The sequence below is a fragment of the Coenobita brevimanus genome, chromosome 113 (assembly GCF_032717465.1).
Source record: "Coenobita brevimanus isolate Jiangsu-jjx chromosome 113, ASM3271746v2, whole genome shotgun sequence".
NCBI classification, from domain to species: Eukaryota; Metazoa; Arthropoda; class Malacostraca; order Decapoda; family Coenobitidae; genus Coenobita; species Coenobita brevimanus.
The window spans coordinates 21,860,114-21,885,438 of record NC_137066.1 but is presented as its reverse complement, the minus strand read 5'-3'; the positions used below and the strand labels follow the sequence as shown (position 1 = coordinate 21,885,438).

At 41.8% G+C, this 25,325-nt stretch overlaps 1 protein-coding gene and 1 pseudogene across 1 annotated transcript; both read left to right on the top strand.

Annotated features, from left to right (window-relative positions):
* The first annotated feature begins 21,406 nt into the window (after positions 1-21,406).
* Positions 21,407-22,435, top strand: LOC145418281 (uncharacterized). The gene has a single exon (XM_080286721.1). The coding sequence runs from the start codon at positions 21,440-21,442 to the stop codon at positions 22,433-22,435; it is 996 nt and encodes a 331-aa protein (XP_080142847.1). The 5' UTR covers positions 21,407-21,439.
* Positions 22,436-23,352: 917 nt separating this feature from the next.
* Positions 23,353-25,289, top strand: LOC145418280 (uncharacterized; annotated as a pseudogene).
* The last annotated feature ends 36 nt before the right edge of the window (positions 25,290-25,325 follow it).

The following is a 25,325-nucleotide window of genomic DNA, read 5'->3' as shown; positions in this document are numbered from 1 at the left end:
GCCACTGGCTCACTAGACAACTGAGGAGCTGGACACACTTGACTTCCACCAATATCATTTCCAAGTAAGAAAGTTACACCTGACATTGGGAGTGTCTCAACCAACCCAACCATAACAGAACCATTAACAAAACCAGACTCTAAATTCACTCTGCACAGAGGAACAGAGAAGCAACTATTCCCTACACCTTGTAAGATTACAGTTTCATCAGAGGAATTAACATTAGAGCCTAGAACACTGGTCAGCATAAGGGATTGGCAAGCACCTGTATCACGATATATTTTAACTGATTTCCTGTCATTACTGTCCAGAGGACTGACAAAACCATCAGACAGGAAATTAGCACATGAACTCTTGAGAGTGTCACCCACGTTACTGCTCAAAAGAGGAGCTCCATCATGAGAATTTAAGTTACCCCTCAAAGCAGGTTCAGTTAACTCAGTTAAAGAATTCTGGGAACTCTCAAGAGTGGACACTAGACCAATTGACTGAATATTTAAAGACTCCTTTTTGTTCACATCACGCTGTCTCCTGAAACATCTCTCCGTAGTATGACCAAGCTTACTACAATAAGTACATTTACTTTTCTGAAATCTAGAGGTGAAGCTGGTATTTACTTCCTGAGAAACATCATCCTTATTCTCTTTCCTGTTACCTGTACTCTGAGTAGAGGCAACGTACTTACTCTCAGCTTTCCCTTTTCTTTAGAATATCTCTTGTGAGTGAGAACATACTCATCAGCTAAAACTGCAGCATCAGACAAATTATCTATTCTTTTCTCATCAAGATATAGGCTTACATCTTTATAAATACACCTTTTGAAGTCCTCCAGCAAAATCATCTGCTTAAATTTGTCAAAATCAGAATCCACATTCTTAGAATTTAACCACTGCTCTAACAGATCTTCTTTGATTTTTGCATACTCAACATGGGATTGCTTATCTTGCTTGTAAGTTGTCCTAAATTTTACTCTATAGGCTTCAGGAACAAGCTCATAGGCCTTAAGAATCAAGCTCTTAACTACATCATAATTATCAGACTGATCCTGAGGCAAAGATGCATAAGTTACTTGAGCTTTACCGGTGAGAACAGTTTGAAGGAGTACTGGCCAATACTCCTTAGGCCAATTAAAACCTGTAGCTACCCTCTCAAACAACTGAAAATACTTTGTTAAATCAGATTCATTAAAAGGAGGGACAAGTTTAACATTTTTAGCCACATCAAAACCATCAGAGCTAGATGATCCAGTTCCACCTTGTTTCATGCGATACTCATGGTCTGCCTGAATCCTGGCAAGTTCAACTTGTGCCTGTATCTGTGCCTCCTGAATCCGTGCCTGAGATTCCGCCTCCTTAGCCTGAGACTCAGCCTGCTTAGCATTTGCCTGAAATTCAGCTTCCTTCACACGAGACTCCTGCAGAGCTAGCTGTAACTTAGCTAATTCAATCTGCGTTTGCTCATTTGGAGGAGTTACATTGAACAAGCTTTCATTAATCATGGCAACAATCTGATCTTTAGACTGATGAGAGCGAACAACAAATCCCAGTTGTTGAGCAACAATCTTAAGTTCATTCTTTGTTCTGTTTTCTATATCACACACTGTTTGCACATTTGACAAAAAATCCCTGGCTTCATCAAGTGTAGAAATAGTAGCCATCATGAATATATCACAGTCACAAAATATCAAACAATATCCTTATGATAATATCCTGAATATCCTGGCGAGGTCGCCAAATTTATGTTACGGAACAGAGAAAGATAATGTACACTTTAAGTGAGAATACTAAAAATCACTACTGTCCCGTAAAGTTCCAGGTTCAAAACAAAAGAGTTAGGTAAAATTACAAGTTAAAGTTTAATGCTCAAACTAACAATAAAACATTCAGGACTCATAAGGATAATGTAATGGCAAAAAAACAGGTTAAATATATGGTTAACTGCAATAGCCTCTATTAACACGAAATTAGCAAGAGTAAATTTATCTAAGTCAGCCCTAATAAAATGAGATACCAGATAATACTCAGTGAATGCCAGATAAATTATTACAGATACAAACTATTATCAAAAATGGCTGATAGTAAAACTTTACATAAATTACAAAAAGAACTCACTAGGCCTACAAATTAAACTTATGCTATACAGTACAAGAAAAAATACAACAACAGTTATACTCAAATTACACACAGCTGCTAGATGGTTGGAGACTTCTTGAGCACTCACAATAATAATATCTGTACAGGGGAGGACAGAGATGTGAACAAAATGAGGAGCAGATCTAAGTGGCAATGATGCAGAGACTGAGCTCATTATATAGGAGCCAGCAGAGCTTGATACAACTTGTAATAAGGACGCGCTAATGAAGCGATGGGGACAAACGGTCGACAATCCCGCACTGAATAACAGAAAGGACGACTTACTCTACTATAACGGTAGAAGGGGGGGAATGAGGCAGAACACGCTCGTGATCAAACATGCAGCATACTGTGCGTTAAAATTACACAAAGGATGATGAAATCATAGGCTATGTAACAATATATATATATATATATATATATATATATATATATATATATATGTGTGTGTGTGTGTGTGTGTGTGTATACAAAACTACATAAGAGAAGATAAGGGGAAAAAAAATCACATGATTAGTTCACAGACACAGATGTGTAAAAATTCATCACAGTTTTGAACCCGATCCCCGGCTTAAAACCTGGATTACGGCCTAATCCCTGATCATAGCTATTAGGCCAGGAGCATTAGCTCAAATTCAAAGGGACCCTGAAAAAAAAATCGAGAAAATTGATTTTTTTTTTTTCAGGAAAGCTACTTGCAAGCATGCCAAGTCGAAATCCACAAACATTCTAAACATTTCACATGAGCTGGCCGTGTGGGACGAAAATCCATGATGACCAACAACGGCATGGGACGCTTTAATAGCTTTGGAACCAGAAGTCCCAGATGGTCATGTAATACCTCTTTTGAAGGGATTTGGGTATAAGAAAACTATTTTTACCATTATTTCAATTATTTATTGATCAAGGTAATGTACTATTTTAAACAAATCGGTAAATTCAACACATTTAAAGTCAACAACCAGCACTAACTTTTGCCAGCAGCGGTTATTGAACTACTTCTAAAAAAACAACATTTTTTTTTTTAGTATCATCACTAGTTATGGTCACAGGTATAGCATGGGGACTCATTATCTTCTCCATCAGGTGGACATGAATTGGCACAAGAATGACCAATACACGAGGAACACGTAGGTGTACAGTAGAGTCCTGCTTCCCGACATTTGCATCTCTTGCCACACATTTGTTTACATTCACTTAACATAATGAGAACATGCTGTGTTGTTGCTACTGGTGTGTCAGTCAAAATGGGTTTGAGCGTTCCACTTAGAAGCTCCTAACCCCAGTCAGCAGGATTTAGATCCTCAACATTGCCCATCCACTCCTGAACTGCGAAGTAGGCTCGATATGACTGTTACTTTGTTGCTGAGGATGTGGGAGGTAGGCTCTGAAGTTGGAAGCTGCTGGATGCTTTGTTCATCCTCTGCATGTACTGCACAAATATCAGCTTATCAAGTGCTGCACATGTCAGACTGGCATTTTATAACTTCAGTAAGAATATTTCCCCCACTCTGGCTACTTCTTCATGGTTGGCATCGTTCTTCTTCAGCTCATCCAGCGTCCTCCAATCCTCGCTTTCCAAGACTATCATGGCCTTCTTTTTAGCAATGCCTTATAAGGCAGAAACTGTGTCACATCTGGTGATAGCTTGTGCTATCAATATGTGTTGTCGGGTGTGTGGATGCATTGCCTGCTGGATGCTGTGTATGCTATAAACAAAGTCTCTTGCATACTGCATGTAGATATTATCTGCTGTGGTCCTATCAACCAACATGACAAGCAGATCTGTATCCTTTGCCACAAGTACAACAGGTCGCGTGATATTCCCAGCAAATGCTAATGCTGTGCTACTTATTAAGTTGTCAGCATTAGCCTGACTCTGACGTCAAGCAACGCCTTCAGATGTAAGCCAGTCCTTCAGCCTACTAATTAACCGTGACTTGTCACGATTTGCTAAATGGAGCGTTGATTGCCCGTGACTGATGTGTTGAAATCAAACACTATGTCTGCAGAGACATTTGGAACAGTGCAGCATTCTGTTCAGCTACCTTGGTTGACTGGGTAAGATTTGTGTAGCCATCAAAGCAGACAGTGCATTCTTGCCATAGCTACTGATAAGGTGATGCACACAGCTGTCACATACATCATCATACGTGCAGTACATAGGCCATGTCACATTTCGCAGCAAATGTCCTCCATCCACCACATAGTATGGGTTCGAAAGAGCTTCAGTGGTTACTGGGAGTACTGGAGCTGTAAGCACCTTGGCAAGACCACTTTTGTTGTTTTTGCACAACGTATCCTTGTCAAACAGTGCTGATGATTGTTTGCTGAACTCATGTCTAAGATGATTCTCCATATCTGAGCTTTTTTTTTATCACACATATGACCCGCGTGAAGAGTAGCGTGGGGTCGACCTCAACGTCCTTGCCACGGACAGTGGCAGTACAGGTTGCAGCGCCAATAGATATAACCTTGTCACTGCTTTTGAGCTTAACATCAGCGTAGTTCAGGCCAGTGATACGTGCAGCTGCCTCCTCACCTGATTTGACTGCACAATCTGCATTAACACAAATAGATGCCACGACTCCCACGGTATTCACCTCTGTAGGCAAATGACGAATGGTGTTTTAGCTAATTCTAAAAGGTGAAAAAGCGTCTGCTCTCACACGCAGTAGTGGATTCCCGGAGGTATGTGTGTTTTCTGGTGTTGACTGACCCTGAAGGCCTACCCCTTGGTATCCTCTGAAGTCCTTGCCCATCAAAAAAACGGATTTGACAATCATGGTGGTACCTGGCCTCAGCTGCCACAAGATCGCCAACATTTTGAATGCATGTACAGTTTATACAGACTCTCCACAACTATCAGCTCGCTCCATTGCCTTGGCTACAACAGATGATGATAGTTCAGTTGTTCCTGTTTCATGAGTCGCCTCACGTTGGTCCTTTCATTGTTTGGCGATCTTATTATAGTCCACACATTTCCCACGGTACAGGCAGTCTTGTTGTATATTTAAGATAGTGACCTGTGAACGGCAGGTGATATTAATACGCACTTGTCTCTCCGATTCTTCTGACTCTCCCTTTTTATATGTATGATGGCATGATGTGACGTTCTTTGTGCCATTTATGTGCCGGAACTGACAACGTTTTAGATAATAGCTTTTCATCAAGGTGTAACTTGCAATACTTTGGTGATAGAAACTCCGTGTACAAACAGCTAGATAAGGAGTTTATTACCAGCTCACAGTAAAATAGTCTGCCCTACTTGAGTGTCTGCTCTGAACTGAACTGTGGCGCCGTCTTCCCAGGCGTGGGGTCCTGGGAAAGCGTGCTAGGTCAGCAAGTTTAGTGGGGGCATGTATGCATTGGGGGGGGGGCCATATATATATCGGGGGTAGACATATTGTGGAGGGGGTACAAAGGCCATCCCACAGATCAGCACTGATGTTCAGTATGCTAGGTAGGCCTCTTTCTGAACGGTTCTTCGGTCAGAGGTGATTGGCTTATCACAAAAATCACATATCATGCTGTTCTTGTGCTGCCATCTCGTTCCATTCACGCTGTCTAATCCATCTATGTACTTCTGCCTCTACACTTCAATCTGTATCCAACCAGAAAAATAAAAACATCTGCTGAAGTATACTGTAGTTATGAATTCATAGCAAAATTATCAATACAGATTTCCCCTTTTTTTTGTCTGGCGCACGTTTTCTGAGTATATCAGTGACATAGAATTCTTAGAATAATAGCAGAAATGGATAAATCACTCCTTAAAACCCATAAATGGTGGTATTACATGACCAAGTGTGCAGTGGCGTCACCAGGGGGGGGCTAGGGGGGCTTAGCCCCCCCAAATCAAGGACTCAGCCCCCCAAAATTGCAGCCTCCCAAAATAATAATAATAAAAAATCACCAGCTTACATAGTATGCTTGCAGCTCGGCATTGACCCACCTAGCTTTCCCCCAACCCCCTACCGCCAATCCACTTTTATTCGTGCATCCATATTAGTTTAATACAATATTATTTATAGCTATATAATGTGATAAGTTATTCACAGTTTACGTAAACCTATGACTCAAATCATAATAGTTATAAATTATTAGTTTCCCATATACTTTTTCCAAGCTTGGTTTTCTTTGAAATATATTTATTGCACAAAGAATGCAAGATTGTATTAAATTTATCAAACTTATTATATATTTACAATATATAATATGGTATATATTAATCACGGAGCTTTAAAATTGGATTATGCAGTCTAAAATATCTGATCTATGCAATTTTTCACAAATTCGAATGTTCAGAGTATCGAAACTCGGAATGTTTGTTTACATTGAGAAGTGTCTGTGAACTGTGGCTAAATCATGTGTTGTTTTCGGTTTTATTTGAATGTATTGGTTTCAGTGGCTGTATAGACGTTACTACGTTCCGGCATATTGCTAGCCACCTCACTTTACCTGTTCATTATTGTTTTTACGGATATGAGATCTAGCCTGTACTCTATACAAAGTCAGCAGTACTTAGTTGGTTCAGTCGACACTCGACTGTCAAAACTGAATGTCATTTCCCTTTTATAGGCTATTCTACAATAATACATTTGCGGATATCAGCCATCAGCCACTCAGGTGATGAAAAGGTCATCTAAAAATCCTCAGGGACAGGGTGACATAAGGAAATTCTTTCGCACCTGCACCTCCAAAGATGACTCGGATGAGTGCCAAGAAGTGGCTGTTGTTGGGAATGAGGTGCCAGAAGCAACCCCAGATAACCCCAAAGCTGAACCCATTCAGACATGTAAGTAGCCTTATATCAAACTTTTTCAGTAGTCATTTTATGAAGCTTAGGCCAGGATTTTTTTAATTGATTTATTTTTAAATTGGCTAGGCCTAGGCTGTTTCTCAGTGTTGCAAATATATTGTCCTAAACGTACAGAGTGGGAAAGTGAATGGCTTTGTTTTCCTATCACAGTACCGGTAATGGAAGATAAATCTTGGCAATTATATCTATATACATTGAGCTTCTTTGAATTATCAAATTTAATATGGTAAGTCTAAGAAACCGTTATGATACCACATAATACAAGCAGTTTAAGAAAAACTTATCTGCAAAAAAGCTTTATACAATTACCTTGTACACATTATATCATAAGGTTTACTGATACCTAGTACCGGGTATTAGGCCCATCAATATTCATGTGTCCTATAGGTTTCTTATTAATAGCCTTGAGACCTTATTTTACTGTTTCTTCATCTATAGGCCTCAATAATTCCCTTAAAACTGCTCAATTTCCGAAAAATTTTCCGAGGGGGGGCTTACAGCGCCCCCCCGTACCCCCCAGCTGCATAGGCTCGCTTCGCTCGCCCCCCCCCCTTCTACCTACACCAGGGCCACAGCCCCCCCAAAATCTGACCCGTGGTGACGCCACTGCAAGTGTGAATTTTAGTCACTAAGATATATACTGGCCCTTTGATGATGGTGGCCGTCTTGAATTTTTCGTCCCACACGGTTAGCTTTCGTGGAATGTTTAGAATGTTTGTTGATTTTGTCTTAGGAGGCTTCTGTGTAGCTTTTCGAAAGAAAAAAAAAAGTTTTCTCGAATTTTCTCCCAGATGCATCCTTAATGCTCCTTCACTATTCAGAACGAAGTTTTGAGCCGCTGAGGCACTTAATCCAGGATTTAGTCCATCCGCGGTTTAAACGCTAGCAAATGTCAACATGAATACGAGATTATTTTTTCCAGGCACTTCTACAGACTGAAGAGTTTGTGGAGAGGGGACTGTTTGTTGACATGCGTGATAATGTCATTAAATTAAATGCCAAACTTTCTTGCTCACTCTACGTTGAGAAGGCTGTGCAAACTGTTGTCTATCAACTACCGTAACTTACTTCTCTGTCACAGAACTTTGTCAGCTGAGGAAATAGTAGCCAATTAACCCATCAGTGCCCAGGGTTCCTGTGTGAGGGATTTTGCAGGAAGGGCACTAAACGTACCGCCCTCTGCTTATTGGTTCGTAGTCGCAAAGCTCATAGTTCCCTGCCCAGGGGTTCATGTTTTATTAACTTTTCAAAATGCCCAGTTCCGTCCAATATTGAGGACACTGGATGCAAATAGATTAATACCATACTCTGTATAATATAATTTTTGTCATTTGCGTAGACGATAGCCTCACATTACCGTACTTTTGTATCGTAAAATTTTGCCAGTTGTGCTAACAGTAACTTATTATTACCGTAATTCTGATTCATAAAACTGTGTCAGCTGTGCAAACAATAGCCACTTATTACCGTACGTCTGTGTCATGAAACTGTCAGTTGTGCAAACAGTAAACTACCGTGCATCTGTACTATAAACGTTTTTATTCAATGAACATACTTTTCTAGTATCCAGAAGTACAGTACATGTGCTTTATCAGAAATTTATTCTTTTTTTTTTCAGCAAGACATCAGTAATGGTAGCTCACACAATTTCAACTGGCTATTTAGAAACACTCCCTCCCCTGTAATGCAGTTGGCCCGAAGTGGTTTGATATAATTTGCTTCAACTTGTGACACTTTTACATCGTAGCAATACTGAACAACTGATAATGACTGTCACATTAAGACTTGTATTATTATTATTAAATCTGCATATGCTTAAATCAAAGAACATGCTTTTGTAGTACCCAGAAGTACATATGCTTTATCAGAAATTTATATTTGTTTCAAAGAAACATGAGTATGGCAGATAGTGACAGCTGGCGTGGTAATATAGAAATAACTAGAGGGGCACTCAGTGGAGCGCATCCCTCCGACAAGGGCAACGTAATTTCCAACCCACTCCCCACAATGGGTTATGTTTTCCCGTCACTGATTAGGGTTGCGCAAAAAGTGTTTTCCAGATCCAGAATCTGTAATACGATCCATAGTCCGAACCAGCACTGAAACCCGAGGTTATAGCCGTCCTCCTGCATACAGTCTAAGGGTTTACATCCAAGGAGTGGCTGAGCATTTGACTCATGTAATAAATCTCTGGGACGAGCAACCGGTCACTGTTGAGTTAAATATTTGGACTGAGTGACCTAGCCAGAGGCCCATACGCTCCTAATGCAACAGTAAAGGGCTGGATGATGGAGGAATGGATGTTTATGGATGATGGAGGAATGGATGCTTATTTTATTCATCTTTGGAGATACTTGTCGCAAAGCAGAGAGTAAAGATAGCCTGTAACAACTCATTCACAACGAGGCAGTTTCCTGAACTTAATCACTTGATCATTTTAAAATGCATCCGTGGATTCAAACAATTGCCATCGTTATTAACAGGTAGTTTTCTAAGCTGAATGAAATTATCTAAAGTTAATGAGAACATTAAGAAATACAATAATGATTATAGCCTAATAAAAATCCTGTCTGAAAGATTAACTCCTTCTTATGCACCAGATTGCCTAAAGACCCGTGCAGTTCTGTCCCAAAACACTATATAATCACTTGCTTGAGCTAACTCTGCAATACTAGCGCTGAAATGGTGACATGTGAAGGGAACAGATTATCATTACTTTGCCCGCGTCGGCTACATACAGGGTTAAAACAAAGAAGCCTTCAGAGACTGCCACACCCGTTTGTTGCAACAGGTCTGCGGTCGAACATTTGACTTAGCCCTGTGACCTTAATCTTGGTTTAATTTTTTTCTGAAAAATCACATTATTTCACCCTTGCATGACCCTAAACCTTTCCATCCAGTTTGGTCCAAATCGAACAAAAACTAGGCAGTTACCATGTTCTGTGACTTTGGACTTTGACATGCTCTAAAAAGTCAAACTCTTCGTCCGCGAATGAACCTCAATTCTTCCTGTATGACTCCCCCCCCCCCATAAGAAAATGAGTTGTATGGTCGACCAACTTGCCTCATGTCGTTTACTAATTGTCATCAAAGTCGACATAATTCATTCTTTCTATAGTCAAGCCACGCCGCCAAGGCTGGCCTATATCAGATCAAAACTATTTAAGCTGGGCCTTGCCATGTACCGTAACCTTCTACTTTGATTTGTTGTTCCAAAAGCTTGCAGGTCAACCCTAAGAGTGATCCTCAACTCTTCCACCAAGTTGCTGAATAGCTGGGTCCAAATTGTTTCAGTTGTTTCTCTCTCTCTCTCTCTCTCTCTCTCTCTCTCTCTCTCTCTCTCTCTCTCTCTCTCTCTCTCTCTCTCTCTCTCTCTCTCCCTCTCTCTCTCTCTCTCTCTCTCTCTCTCTCTCTCTCTCTCTCTCTCTCTCTCTCTCTCACACACACACACACACACACACACACACACACACACACGAGAGAGAGAGAGAGAGAGAGAGAGAGAGAGAGAGAGAGAGCATTAATACTCAACCACGATGTCGAGAATGAGGGTAAACAAATTCAGTCATTCACGCCGTTAGCAATAAGTGGTGATATGTGAAGGTGTATGCCGTGTAACAGAACTGCCAAGCCTCAGGGAACGGAGTTATTCAGATTCACTGGATTCGTACTAGCCTTGAGGTCGTGTATAAAGTTTCCTAAGTTAATTACCAAGGGCTAATTACTACTCGCGGCTAATTATGGGAGTTGTTATTATGTCATTAGTATGTCTGACAGAGGTAGGTATTTTTCTGGGTTAAGGCGAGTCGAAGGCGCCACAGTCTCTTTATCTGTCTGTCTGTCTGTCTCTCTCTCTCTCTCTCTCTCTCTCTCTCTCTCTCTCTCTCTCTCTCTCTCTCTCTCTCTCTCTCTCTCTCTCTCTCTCTCTCTCTCATGGAAGCAGGGCAGCCAGCTAATGAGATCCTGGCTCCCCATTGAGCTGAATACTCAAAAGTTTTCCTTTTTTTTCTCTCTCTCTCTCTTTATTCTCTCTCTCTTGCGTTCCCTACCTTTTCCACCCTCTTCTTTTTCTTTCTCTTTTTCTGTTCTTTCTTTTCTCTTGATTTTTTTTCCAATGGCGCTGGTCGTGGTTTCATCGTAAATGCAGGTTGTACAAAATCTCTCAGCGGTTTCATTTTCCAGTGAGCCATTTACAAACTATGTACATTTAACTGTGTGTGTGTGTGTGTGTGTGTGTGTGTGTGTGTGTGTGTGTGTGTGTGTGTGTGTGTGTGTGTGTGTGTGTGTGTGTGTGAGACAGAGAGAGAGAGAGCGAGAGAGAGAGCGAGAGAGGATCATAGTTCTGTATAATAAAGGAAAGGTTGTTCACATTTTTCCCACTGTGTTCCCATACTCGCTGATAGACAATGTATAATACATGACAGTCTCGTTCACCATTGACTGTCGAATTGAACAGAGACGCCACAAGATCAGCCATACTCCAGAAATCATTTTTAGTCTTCCTTTATATATGTTTATCTTTTCCTACACTGATCCTTTTCACTCCCTCCTCGTTCCGTATCTCCTCTTGCCTGCTTCACTCTTTTCCTTTCGACATCTTCCATCCTTCCTCGTGCCTAGATCTTCTCCCCCTTCATACATTTTCCTCCGTAGATCTTCCTCTTTTACTCTATACTTCTTGTACCTTATTCCTTCCCCACGCTCCTCCTCCCTTCATCTCCCTCTCTTCCTGAGGACATGTTTCTCCCAGTTCTCTTGATCTTTTTATTCTTTCTCCCTCAATCTCGTTTTCAACATCGTATCTTCACTTTCCTTTCCTATTCAACTCTAGACTTTCCGAAATGTATATACCCTCCTTGTAGTCTTTCTTCCTACATATATTTCCTCTCTTCTTACATCTTTTTTCTTCCTGTTCATCTTCATCTTCTCTTCCTGTCTCCGTCTTACTTCCGTCTTTGCTCTCTTCCTCCTTCTCCCCCTACGCACAAAAACCTTAATACATCTTCCTCCTTAGAGCTACCCTTCACCTCTTGCCGCTCCCTTCTTTCCCTAGGATGTCATCCAGCCCTCTCCCTACCTCGATGCGAGTGTGTGTGTGTGTGTGTGTGTGTGTGTGTGTGTGTGTGTGTGTGTGTGTGTGTGTGTGTGTGTGTGTAATATTAATAACAATAGTAATTATTGTTATTATTATTATTATTATTATTATTATTATTATATTGTGGTAGGTGGGGGCGCTCACTATCCACTCACTCGATGTAATGCTGCTCTCGGGTGTCTACCCTTTCCTCTCCATCCTTCTTTCCTTCCATTCTCTTCTGTCTTTCTTTCCTTCATTCTTTCCTTGTCCTTCTGCCTACGGGTGACTTTACACTCCCTTTTCTGTCTTTCTTTCCTTCATTCCACTTCCTTCAGCCTGTGGGTGACTCTACACTGAGTGACAAGTCAAATGGTTTCCTGTGCACCAGGAAACCATTTACTACGCTGGGTGGTAACCATATAACCAAATTTTGGCTCCTGGTGGTTTAGTGGGTAATTATTGCGCTCCAATCGGATTGAGCCGGTGAAGGTTTATATCCAAGGGATGGTTGGAGTTGATTGCTCATGTAATGCCACTCAGGGATGAGTGAGGCTGATCACTCTCATCTTAAATGTCGGGACCAACTGCCTAGCCCCGGGCTCCTATGCTCCTCATGGGGCAATGTAGGATTGGATGATGGATGGATGGATGGATGGATTATTATTATTATTATTATTACTATTATCTGTTGCCAGACGCCTTAATCCCGTAAATGGTGACCACAAACAAATCGCCTCCACGTCAATCTGTCCCCCGCCATTTCACTGCCCTGCTCCCAGCTCAGACACCCGTATCATATACCCCTCCACTCCGTCCCTCCATCTTACCCTTAGCCTTTCCCGCCCTCTCACCTCCTTCACCTCACTCACAATCTCCTCGTCAGTCTCTCGTTCTCCATCCTCGCCACATGACTAAACCACCTCAGTGTATTTCTTCTAACGCCTTCTAGCACATCTACATCCACAGCACCGAGTTCCCTCACTTCCTCCTTGTCAATCTTTCGCTCCATGCAACTCCACATGCTCCTCTCAGATGACTCATTTCCACTGCTCTCATTTGTGTTCTTCCGACAAGGTCCAAGTTTCATTTCCATAAGATAGAGTTGGTATCACAGTACTGTCATGCAGCGACTTTTTTACGTTCATGTCCACTTCCCTGCTTCGTATCACTGCTTTCAAAGAACCAGCAACCTTTCTTCCTTGTTGTACCCTTTCAAGCACTTCACCCTGTAAATTTCCATCGATGCTCATCACACTACCCAAGCACTTAAACGCACTCACATTTTCCAGTTCCTCCTCATCTAACCTCACTATACATTCAGTGACTTCATTTCTCTCGAAGACCATAACTTTACTCTCCCCTACATGCACCTTTAGATTCCATTTTTTTCACACTCTCTCAATCTCATTCACCAAGCCTTGCAGTTCCCCTTCATCTTCACTTAACAACACAGTGTCATCTGCAAACAACAATACAGGAGTTTCCAAACACTACCCTCTCTCATTACGGCCGCTCCAAAATCCACTGACCTAGCTTGTATCTCTTTTATAACCCCATCCATGTACAGATTGAACAACCATGGAGACATGACACATCCCTGTTTCAGTCCAACATACAAATAGAAAAATCCATTCAGTTCATATCCACACGCACTGCAGCCTTAGCGTCCTCACACATACCCTTCACGGCATTCAGCAACTTCCCATTGACTCCATATATTCTTAATACTTTCCAAATTCCTTGTCTAACCACCCTGTCATATGCTTTCTCCAAATCCATGAAGACTGCATACAACTTCTTTCCCATCTCTAGAAACTTTTCCACTAAAGACCTAAGAATGAATATCTGATTTACACAACCTCTTCCCTTCCTAAAGCCTCCCTGCTCTTCTCCAACTAATTCCTGTTATTTCCCAAACTCTGTCAATAAGTATCCTACCAAATAATTTTCTATTACACTAAGAAGACAAATGCCCCTCTGACTGCCACACACTTCTTTTTCCCCTTTTCTTTTGTATAGGAGATTAATTATATCTGACTTCCAATCCTCCGGGACTCTACCTTCCTGCCAGGCCAATCTGCACAACTTCCATGTCCATGCTACTTCTGTCTCTCCCCCATTATTATTATTATTATTATTATTATTATTATTATTATTATTATTATCGGTTTACTTACAGTATTCCTTGCAGTCAGAGGCTGAAAATACACAAGTCCTTAACCTAGTATCCTAACTTAAGATGGTCAACAGTCTGAGCCTGGCCACTCTTTAAGGAGCACCTACACACTAGCAATCCCCACCAAGACTGGCGTGAGGTGTTCACCACAGTGCTTCTTGAGATATACTTGACAGGCAGTAGCACGGTCTAGGTAATATACAGTCGTCTCACGTTTGGTTCAAATCAAGGCCTAAAGAACCAAGGCCTAAGAATCTTTAGGCCTTGGTTCAAATTTTGGAGCAGACCACACATGACGTCACACGGTCCCGCAGCCGTTAGTTGGCTCGGGGCAAGGGTAAGGAGCAGGTGTGTCTCCGCTCAGTCTCTTCTCACTCGTGCGGGAAGTTTAGACGTGCGGCATTTGAGAACATGTTAGTTTAGGAATGGAATAATACCGAAGCTAAAGAGGTCTAAATTAGATTCAAAAGTTTACTTTTATCAGAAAATTAAGGATTATAAAGTTTTATAAGATGATGAGTGACGTTTGAAGAAAATTATCCAACCACTGTGTACACGTACTGTACATCTGCATGTTGTGCTATAATACATGCCTGCATTTACTTCAATTATCACTCATTGTTTTATTAAACTTTATAATCAACTTAAATTTTCTTTGATAATAGTAAGCTTTTAAAGCTAACTTTGACCTTTTTAGCTTTGGAAATTATTCCATATTTAAACTGGCTGCTTACCATATATTGCAAGCAGTTTACAAATATAAATATATGTGTTAAAATAAGAAGAGCTGTAGATTCACCACGCTCCCCAGTGTTGCATAATCCAATGAGCAGCCTTAATTCAAACGTTTCTTGGCTCTAGCCAGCAGAGCTGAGTGAACAGGGTATACTTGTCACACCTGAGTTATCCCTTTACTTTTCTATCTATCTATCTATTGCCAGACGCCTCAATCCCGTTTGGGGTGGCCACAAACAAATCGCCTCCAAGTCGCCCTGTCCCCCGCCATTTCACTGCCCTGCACCCAACTCACACACCCCTCTCTCATATATCTCTCCACCCCATCCCTCCATCTCATCCTCGGCCTCTTCCTCCCTCTTCCCCCCTCCACCTCACTCACATACACTCTCTTCGTCAGTCTTTCACCCTCCATCCTCTCCACATGGCCAAACCACCTCAGTGTGTTCCTCATAACGCTTCCTATCACATCCACATCCACACCACAACGCTTCTTTATATCCTCATTCGTCAGCCTGTCTCTCCATGTGACTCCACAGGCTCCTCTGAAATAACTCAATTCCACTGTTCTCACTCTTGATTTGTGTCCTTCCAACAACGTCCAAGCTTCACTTCCATACGTTAGAGTTGGTATCACAATACTGTCATGTAGTAACTTTTTCACTTCCATGCTCACTTCCCTGTTTCTTATCACTGCTTTCAAAGAACCAGCAACCTTTCTTCCCTGCTGTACCCTTTCAAGCACTTCACCCTCCAAACCTCCATCCTTACTCATCACACGACCCAAGTACTTTACTTTTCATTTTCTATATACGGAAGGCATGTGACATCATCCTCATGACATCCTCCTCCTGTGCCTGGTATGACTGTGTATTGCTTAGATTGTGGGCAGTAGAGCTCCCCCCACACCAGTAGCGCGTGTACCAGAGCTAGAAGCCAGAAAAGATTGTTCCCTCCAAGAAAAAAGAATAATAAAGAGCCACATTCAAGATCCATTTATTTTGAGATGCCTGGACACACTGCGTTTATAAAACTGGAGGACGTAGGCACTAGGTAATACAGACAGAGGGAGGCAGTTCCAGAGATGACCTGTTCCATATATAAAGAACTGGGAGTAACGGTTAACTCTTGCATTAGAGAACTGGACAAAAAAGGAATGCGAGTTTGCCTCCAGTCGGATGCAACGACGCACCCGCCATAGTGATGGAGGGATGCAAGCAGACAGTTCAGAGGAGCAGTGACCATTAAAGTAGCGACAGAAAAGAGATAAAGATGCAACAGTGCGATGAAGAGATAGTTTGAAGGGAGCCAGTAAGAGGAAAAGAGTTAATGAGACGAAAAGCTTTTGACGCCACCCTATTGAGAAGAGCTATATGTGAGGAGCCTCCCCACACATGAGAGTTGTACTCTACACTCTGTGCAGAAGTAAAGAAGGTACGGAGTCGGGTTTTATATATATATATATATATATATATATAGGTACGGAGTCGGGCTTTATAGATAGATATAGATATGATATAACGGATAAACATTCTTGGTTACTTCGCTCCCTGCTGCAACAAACACAACTTATACATTGACATGAGAATCACACGTGACCACAGGCATATTTCTCATATTCTTGAAAAATCACACTCACACACACACCGCTCGCTGGTGCAGTGGTAGCGTTCTCGCTTGCCAACTGGTGGACGGGAGTTCGCGCCTCGCTCAGGTTGCGAAAAGTTTCACTGATGAAGTGGGTGGTTACCGTCCCCCTTGAGCAAGGGGACGGGTGTGTGTGTGTGTGTGTGTGAAGGTCACAGCCTTGCCCTTAGATCGGACTATATGAGCTCTCAGCTCCCTTCCGGGAGGGTAAAAAGCTGACGATCACGACCATCAAGTGATCCTGACCGACCCGGTGAATTACACACACACACACACACACACACATGTTCAGATGCATACACTGGCACCAGAAAAATGTTGGTGGTCTCCTTCATGCATACACTCACATATAAGTAGTCAGGGAAACATCTACATACACATGATGTTCACGGACGTGCAAACATATACACGCCCATATGTACACGCATGCACACACCTGAATACATAAATACGTGCTTACTATTACTCTCTCTCTCTCTCTCTCTCTCTCTCTCTCTCTCTCTCTCTCTCTCATATATTATTTTCCTCCCTCGCTTTCTCTTAGGACATCAGTGGCGAAAATCTACTGTACTCTCTCAGTTTCTTCTTCTTCTTCTTCCTCTTTCCATACACTCATCAATTTGGTGCCATTCCTTCACATCTTCAATAAATTCCTTCTAACTTGGCACAATTGATACCTGTACAAACAACCCCAGACACTTTCTGTGTGTGTGTGTGTGTGTGTGTGTGTGTGTGTGTGTTTAGGTATGGCTCATTTAAAGTGTTTATCGGATGAAAGGATGGTACAAGCAAGAATTTTGGGATCCTATGTTTGTTAATTATTTTGTCACTGTGCACAGCGGTATACCCGTGTGTTGTATCCGTGTCAGCACCACCCTACATCCCTTTGACAGTGTTGGCAGCCATAAACATCTATTGGTTTCCCTCGCCCTTCATTTTGTCCTACTCCTGACCTCCTTCCCATTACGAAATTATCTCATTCACTTTTTTCTTCACTTTTGTCTTTCGCACTGGACTCCTCTTACCTTCCACTTTACCCACTTTATCCCTGCTTTTCTTGTACACACCATATCTTTCTGTCTATCGTCCTGTCTTATTTTATTTCATCTTGTCTTCTCGCCTTGGTCATTATTCGTTTTAAGTAATTTCCTCATTTCTTCCTTTTCATTCATTTTTTACCATTCCTCAGCGCTTTTGCTTTCACGAACCCCTTTTTTACTCTGCCTCCAATTTCCTCTCCCATTTTTTCCCTCTTTGTTCCCTTCATTTACCTGTCATCTTTTTTTTCCCTTTCCTTTAACTCTCCTCCTTCGCCTTAATTTTCTTGATTCCTGGGTCTAAATTCTCTTTCTTTTTCCTCCTCTTGATATTTCCCGTTTACGGTTCCCTGGATCGTCTCTCTTCCTTCTCCCCTTTCTCTTTCCTCTGATTCTAATCTCTTCTTCATTTTCTTCTTTCCTTCTGCTCACTTCCTCTCCTTCTCTTGAATTAGCTGTCTGATCTTTCTTCCTCTTCTACTGTGTTCTTCTTCTATTTTTCCTACTTGTTTGCTTCCTTCATATACCTGTGTTCCTTCTCCTCTCTCAGGTTCTTCTTTTTATTTTCTCATTAAACTTCCTTTTGTATTCCTTATAACTTCTGTCTGTTCAGTCTTCCTCTTCCACTTTCATTTCTTTTTCTCTTATTCTTTGTATTGTATATACATCCTCCTGCTGTTCCCCATTCATTCCTTTATTGACTCTCTTATTATCTTCATGCCTTTCTTCTTCCTCTCACCTCTTATTTACTTGTCTCCTTTTTATCTCCTTTCATTTTTCTTCTCGGTTTCTTGATTCCCGTGTCTTCCTATCTTCCATCTTCCTCGCTTCCATCTCTTTTTTCTTTCTTGTCTTTTATTTACTTTCATTTCTCTGTTCTCTTCTTGCGCCTGTCTTCCTACTGCTACCTTTTTTCTTATAAAGTCTTCTCCTCTTCCTCTCCCTTTCATTCCGATCTTTGTTGTCCCACTTTTTCGTCTTACTTCTCCTTTGTCCCTAATTATCTTTTTCCACCTATTGTCCTTCTCTGCTCCAGCTTTTATTTTTCTTCCTCTCCTGTCTTGGCTTCCGTGTCCTGCCCTCCCTCTTCCCCTTCCTCCATTTTCCCCTGTCACCCCATTCTTACCTGGAGAGACTTTAATTTCAGAATCTTGACTCGTCCCTCACACCTTTTCCTACCAATTTTTTGCTTCCTTTCGCAGTGGTGGCAACTCTCACAGTCTTCACGTCACACTGACACCATTGCAGCTCATCACCAAGATATTTTCGCCGTATTTTTGGCCTCTCACGATGCACAGCCGACATTTAACCCACGGAATCCCTTTTGTGTCTGTCAGTCTCTCTCCGAAAGGTGTGTGAGGTACAAAAATACCACGTTCTTTCTTGCCTTCCTAAGACTCCGAGGCTTCTTGTTATCTACCGTATTGTAAGTAGCTGTATATGTAAGTAAGCATCAGTGTTAACAAAATATAATTATCAAGGTGTGATTCGACTAGTATCAAAAACTGACACACGAATTTTGTACTGGGCTGGGTGGGAAGTGACTCGATTTTGGTGGCGAATGATCAGAGATTTAGGTCACAGGCCAACCTCTCTGAGCAGCATACCTGTTTTATTTATTCTCGCAGACCATTCATGCATTTCACTCCCAAGTTCAAGAAGGCTATAGGACTCTTTTTTCAGGTATTCCCAAACGTTACTATTCAGTTGAGAGTGATTTACAACGTTTGAGACTGTTAATACCGTCATCATTAGCGTTTCATGGTCGGCACAACTCAAGTACTCAATGCTGGCAGGAGGATTCAATTAACTCAGAATAAATATAGGAACAAGAGGGTGTTAATACAGTCACTATCAATCCTCTCATGGTAGACATAGACCTAATATTTTTTTCACCTCAGCGCCAGATTCTAGTTAAGAGAGACTCACATGGGTCTGAGGCTTGTTTCACCCATGTGCTTGTTCACCCACCAGAATATTCAGAGATCTGGTCGTGACTCAGTCTGTTGAGGGTCGTGTTCTCGGGGAAGACTGGGACTCAGCAAAAAGTTTAATATAAACCTTAATGATTCTCTTTTAGTCGACAGGCACACATCTAAACGTTCTTCCTTGCTGGTTAATAATACACTCACTTTATAACACAATGCATCTGTTATTATTTTATTTCTACACACACACACACACACACACACACACACACATTTAAATCCTTCGTGCAATCAACGCACAAACAAGAGCTAACTTAATGCAACTCGTAGTTTCTCTTCATTAAGCATAAAGTTTGTTAAAAATGGTAAAAATTTGTTGTGCCTAATCCAGCTGAGTCCTCAAAATTCTCAGTTAGTGCGATGATGTATTTTTCACTAGGTTGTTTTATTAATGTTAAGAGAGCCGTGGTAACGAAGGAGGTTAAAAAAAATGCTATATTTGTCTTCAGTACGAAAGTTTAACCTAACCTGACGAAGATTGCTTTGAGATGGCAAAAACAGAGTATATAGTACGTTGTCGTAGTGAAATGGCGTACTACTTCAATATGATGACGGTTTTTTTTCTTCCAGTGTCTATACAACATTACTTGAATCAGGGGAAACTTTGTGAATCGGATGTGCTAGAATAGATTTAATTTACTAGCTCAGTCTTGAACATGAGTTGTGATTAAATAGTCTAGCAGCAGCAGGAACACAGTATAAATGACACCCTCAGCTTCAGGGAGTCGAAACTATTCACTTTCATATTATATCTTCTTTATATATCCGACTCTGAACACAATATAAGAAAAACCTGTTCCCGAGACTCAGTTGTCCTCTCACGACAGTCATACAGAGAGATGATCCCCTACGGCTCTTCCACGTCATCTGACAAGATATTATTACCCACCGTGTCAATGAATGGTACACTGAGAACAGATCAATCACACCTGGTGTCATAATAGTAGTGTGGATATTTTTACGATGTTTAGATTGGTAATAAACAAGCGACATTCTATTCACAATTGTGTTATGATATTAGTATGGGTGTTTCATGTTATGCTCGCCTATGTGGCCATAACAAGGAAAAGGGTTATATACAATCTGATTCTACAAACTGGTGTCTATCAAAAGGGATCAAACCCGCCATAGCAGTCCCCAGCCTACTACTTTGTCTGCTCCAGCACAACTACATTTCCAACTGCAAGCTTTTTCTGCAATTTCGCCTCAACCGTTTTCAACATCTTCATCCTGCCTAACTTCATTAATTTTATTTCAGCAAATCACTCCGCTAGAGTTCGCTTTCCCATGAGATACACCGCGCTGCCTCACACCACCAGTTGTTGTGTTGTTTTCACACCGACCACACGCATACTCCGACTTGGGAATCAAGATTTGGCTGCCTTCTTCCCGTTATCCATTTAGAAGCGGAAAGGCTTTGCCTCAGCCTGTTATCCGTTTAGGAGCAGGTTGCCTTGTCACCCGTGATCCGTGTAGGAGCGGGTAAGTGCCCATTTTGGTGCACTGGGGAGAGTTTACGACTCTCAGACTGAGCCGGCTGTACCACCATTGCCAGCCTGCCGCCGCCATGTCTGATGTCCGGGAAGGATCTCTCGGCAAACAGTTATCAGGCACAGAGGACAAGTCCAGGCATGGGAGAAAGGGTTCATCGCATAGAAAGGATTTGTCCAGATCCACGAACCGCTCTTCCCAACGGGAATGTTCTAGACGGGTACATAAGCATACCCGGGGTCACGGCTCAGATAGTGAAGGTGAGTGTGATCCTCCACCCACTCATCCTTTAACCTCTACTTCACGGGATGAGGTTAATTCTCCACCCTGGGCCATGGTGATGGAAGCTTTGGCTGAGTTACGGAGTGATGTGAAGAAATTGAAGGAGGAGAGAAGCTTGGCTACAGGCGGCGCCATTAACATCAGCACTGACAGTGACTTTGGGGAGAATGCTAACAGCCAACCCACAGAGGTGAATGATTCCGGTTTTCAATCGGTTCAGCGTCATGATTCTAGTGGTGACAGTGACACTCAGAGTGAAGTGTTCACTGGTAGTGTCCTCCTGCAGTGCGCCAAGACTTACGGTCCTGTGGAAGATGTATCTGTTGAGGTTGACAAGCATGTTGCCGACATGGTGAATCATGTGTTTGATTACGGCATGCGGGAGGAGGAGTACAAAGAAATTTTGGTTGACGACATTACCAAGAGACCAAGCAATTGTCATGCTCTAGCCCCTGTTGAATGTAACACACAAGTTTTGGATGCGCTGAAAACCGATCCCAAAAAGGCTGATTTTCGTATGAAAGAAGTTAGTAAGGACATTATAAAAGCTACCACAATAATCACAAAGTCACTCACGGTGCTGGACAAAGTCACCCAAGAAGGACAACCAGATGTGGCCCATGAAGTCGGCATGCTTAATGGTGCGCTAGCATTACTGGGAAATGCTAACCAAAAGAACAACTTGACGCGCCGGTTCATCATTAAGCGCGAGATCAATCAGAAATATGCTCACTTATGCTCAGATAAGGTGCCAATGACTAGGCTCTTGTTCGGTGATGATGTTTCTCAATCTGCCAAGCACATCGAGGAGTCGGAGAATTTGAAAAACAAGATCACACCGAAGAAACCGTTTCAAACATGGAAATTCGGTGCAGGAAAAGTCAGAGGCTCCTCTGGAAAAACCACCTACAGAGGATTTTCGTCCAGGTTCCACCCCTATGGACATCGGACATATGGACACAGGAGTGACCACCGGCAATCCTTCTCACGGCAGGGTTCGGAGGCAAAAAACTCCAGAGGGCGGGGACAAAGCAATCCCCGGCAATAACTGAGGTGAGTCATAAATTTGAAGCTGGCAGGCTTCAATATTTTGTGCATGAGTGGCATAAAATAACCAATGACCCTCATATTTTGGATATTGTTGCACATTGCCATCTTGACATTAATGTTGATGATATCAGTCACTTATTTTCTGAAGGAACTGAATATGTTTTTTGTGAGGAGGAAAAGGTCATTATTTGTCAGGAAATTGAAAAGCTGTTAGATCTTAAAGTTATCAAGGAAACACACAGACAAGAAGAACAAATTATTCCCCAGTTTTTCTGCGGGGGAAAAAGGATGGAGGTTTTAGAATGATCCTTAACCTGGAAAAACTAAACAAGCACATTAATTATAAACATTTTAAAATGGAAAACTTCGAACAGGCAATTCGGCTTATTAACAAAGGTGATTATATGGCCTCAGTAGATCTTAGGCATGCATACTATTGTCAGTATAGCTTAAGAGCAACAAAAATTTCTTTGCTTTAAATGGCAAGGGAAAATCTATCAGTTCACCTGTCTTCCTAATGGGGTTGCAGAAGGGCCACGTCTATTCACCAAACTAATGAAACCCATTTTTGCTAGACTGAGAGAGATGGGACATACCGTCACCAGTTTCATTGACGACACACTTATATCACACAGCTCATTGGAAGGATGCTATGAGAGCATACATTCAACAGTAGAGATTCTAAGGATAATGGGATTTTGTATTAATGCTGACAAATTTGTCCTAGTACCTACAAAACGTTTGGAATATTTGGGGAACGTCATTGATTCAGAGACATTGACAGTTACATTACCTGAACGGAGGGAAGAGAAAATAGTTCAAAGCTGCAAACAATTATTTCATAGTAACAGAGACAAAATCAGGAATGTGGCCAAAGTAATTGGGCTTTTGGTCGCTGCAATTCCAGCAGTAGAAATGGGGAAACTGCATTATAGAAAGCTGGAAACTGCTAAAATTTCAGCACTGGAGAAAGAAAAAGGTAACTTTGACATATGGATGGCTATCACATATGACATGAAAACAGATCTGATTTGGTGGATAAATCTCATTGCAGTGCAAGACAGAAAATTTTTTAGGACTGGTACGGAAATAGACCTGTACACTGATGCGTCAAATTTAGGTTGGGGTGGTTACCTAAATCATCAACAAATTAATGGAAGATGGTCAATAAAAGAAAAAGAATTGCACATCAGTTCTAAAGAACTCAAAGCCATCTTACTGGCAGTGAAATCATTTGCACATCAGATCAAAGGGAAACACATTAAGGTATTTTGTGATAACACGACAGCGGTAAACTATGTCAATGAAATGGGTGGCACAAAATCCGCAACATGTAATGACATCTGCCTCGAAATTTGGGAATGGTGTGCAGAAAATGATGCCTGGATTACATGCTCTCATATACCAGGTAAAGTTAATCTCATGGCAGATGCTGCATCTCGAAAGTTTAATGACAGACATGAATGGAAATTGAACGAGGACATTTTTAGGGAACTTTGCGAAATCTTTGGAGTCCCAAGCATTGATCTATTTGCATCCAGACCAAATAAACAGGTACCTCGTTTTTGTTCTTGGAAACCCGACCCAGAAGCCGAACACTTTGATGCCTTCTCAATAAGTTGGTCACAGTTTGACCTAATCTACATTTTTCCCCCTTTTGCTCTGAATGCCAGGTGCCTTCAGAAAATGCGAGCAGAGATGGCAAGGGGGTGGTTGATTGTGCCACTGTGGACGTTCCAACCATGGATGGGGACCCTACTCAATATGCTCATCAAAGAACCACGGCTAATAATGAGAAGGAAGAATGTATTGCAACAGCCGTCAGCAGCAGAGGAACACCTCATCATGAAACACACCAGGTTAATGGCATGTCTATTGTCCGGCAACAACTGCGAGAACGAGGCATATCTGCAGCGGGTACGGACATTATCATGGTCTCCTGGAGACCAGGAACTGAGAAATAGTATCAACCACATGTCAATAAGTGGATCCAATTTTGTGATAGACGGCATATCAATCCCCTTAATCCCGCTGTAATGGATATTGTAAATTTCTTGTCCGACACTTTCCACAGAGGTGTGGGCTATGACTCTGTAAACACGGCGAGGGGAGCTCTCTCCTCACTAGGGATAGTTGTGGACGGTTGCAGAGCAGGAAACCACCCTCTTGTCAACAGGCTCCTGAGAGGGGTATTCAACTTGAGACCGTCAAAACCCAGGTATGCAGAGACCTGGGACGTCCAGCTGGTGCTCCAGAAACTGAGAACTATGGAACCGTTGTGCAGTCTTCCCCTAAAAGAACTAACACTAAAATTAGTGATGCTAATGGCACTCACGCAAGCAGCCAGGGTGCAAACATTACATTTGTTAATGCTAAAAAACATTAGAATTGGCAAGGATTCTGTTTGTGTTTGGTTAGGGGGCAACATTAAACAATGTAGGCCAAAATTCAATGTGCAGTTTGTGGAGTTTAAAGCTTATGCTAAAGATAGAAGACTATGTGTCTCTGAAACATTTAAAATGTACATTGAAAAGACTGAACGCTTAAGAAATGATGTGGATCAAGAGAACGGGAACTTACTCATTAGTGTTATAAAGCCACATAAAAATGTAACAAAAGACACTATTGCGAGATGGATTAGGATAATGCTTAATATGTCAGGAGTGGACACAGGAAAGTACTCAGCTGGCAGTGTTCGGCCAGCTGCAGCTTCAAAGGCCAAGACCATGGCTGTGCCGATAACACACATCATGGCAAAGGCTGGGTGGTCAAGGGAGACCACCTTTGCCAAGCATTATGATAAGGAGATAGTTCAGGAGCTTGACACATTCCAAGAAGCTGTACTAGAATAGTGAGTAGGTATTTATTGTGATAAGAAAGTCATCATT

Excerpts from the sequence above, each read along its gene's own strand:
- LOC145418281 (XM_080286721.1), top strand. The coding sequence starts at position 21,440 with ATGGTGATGGAAGCTTTGGCTGAGTTACGGAGTGATGTGAAGAAATTG.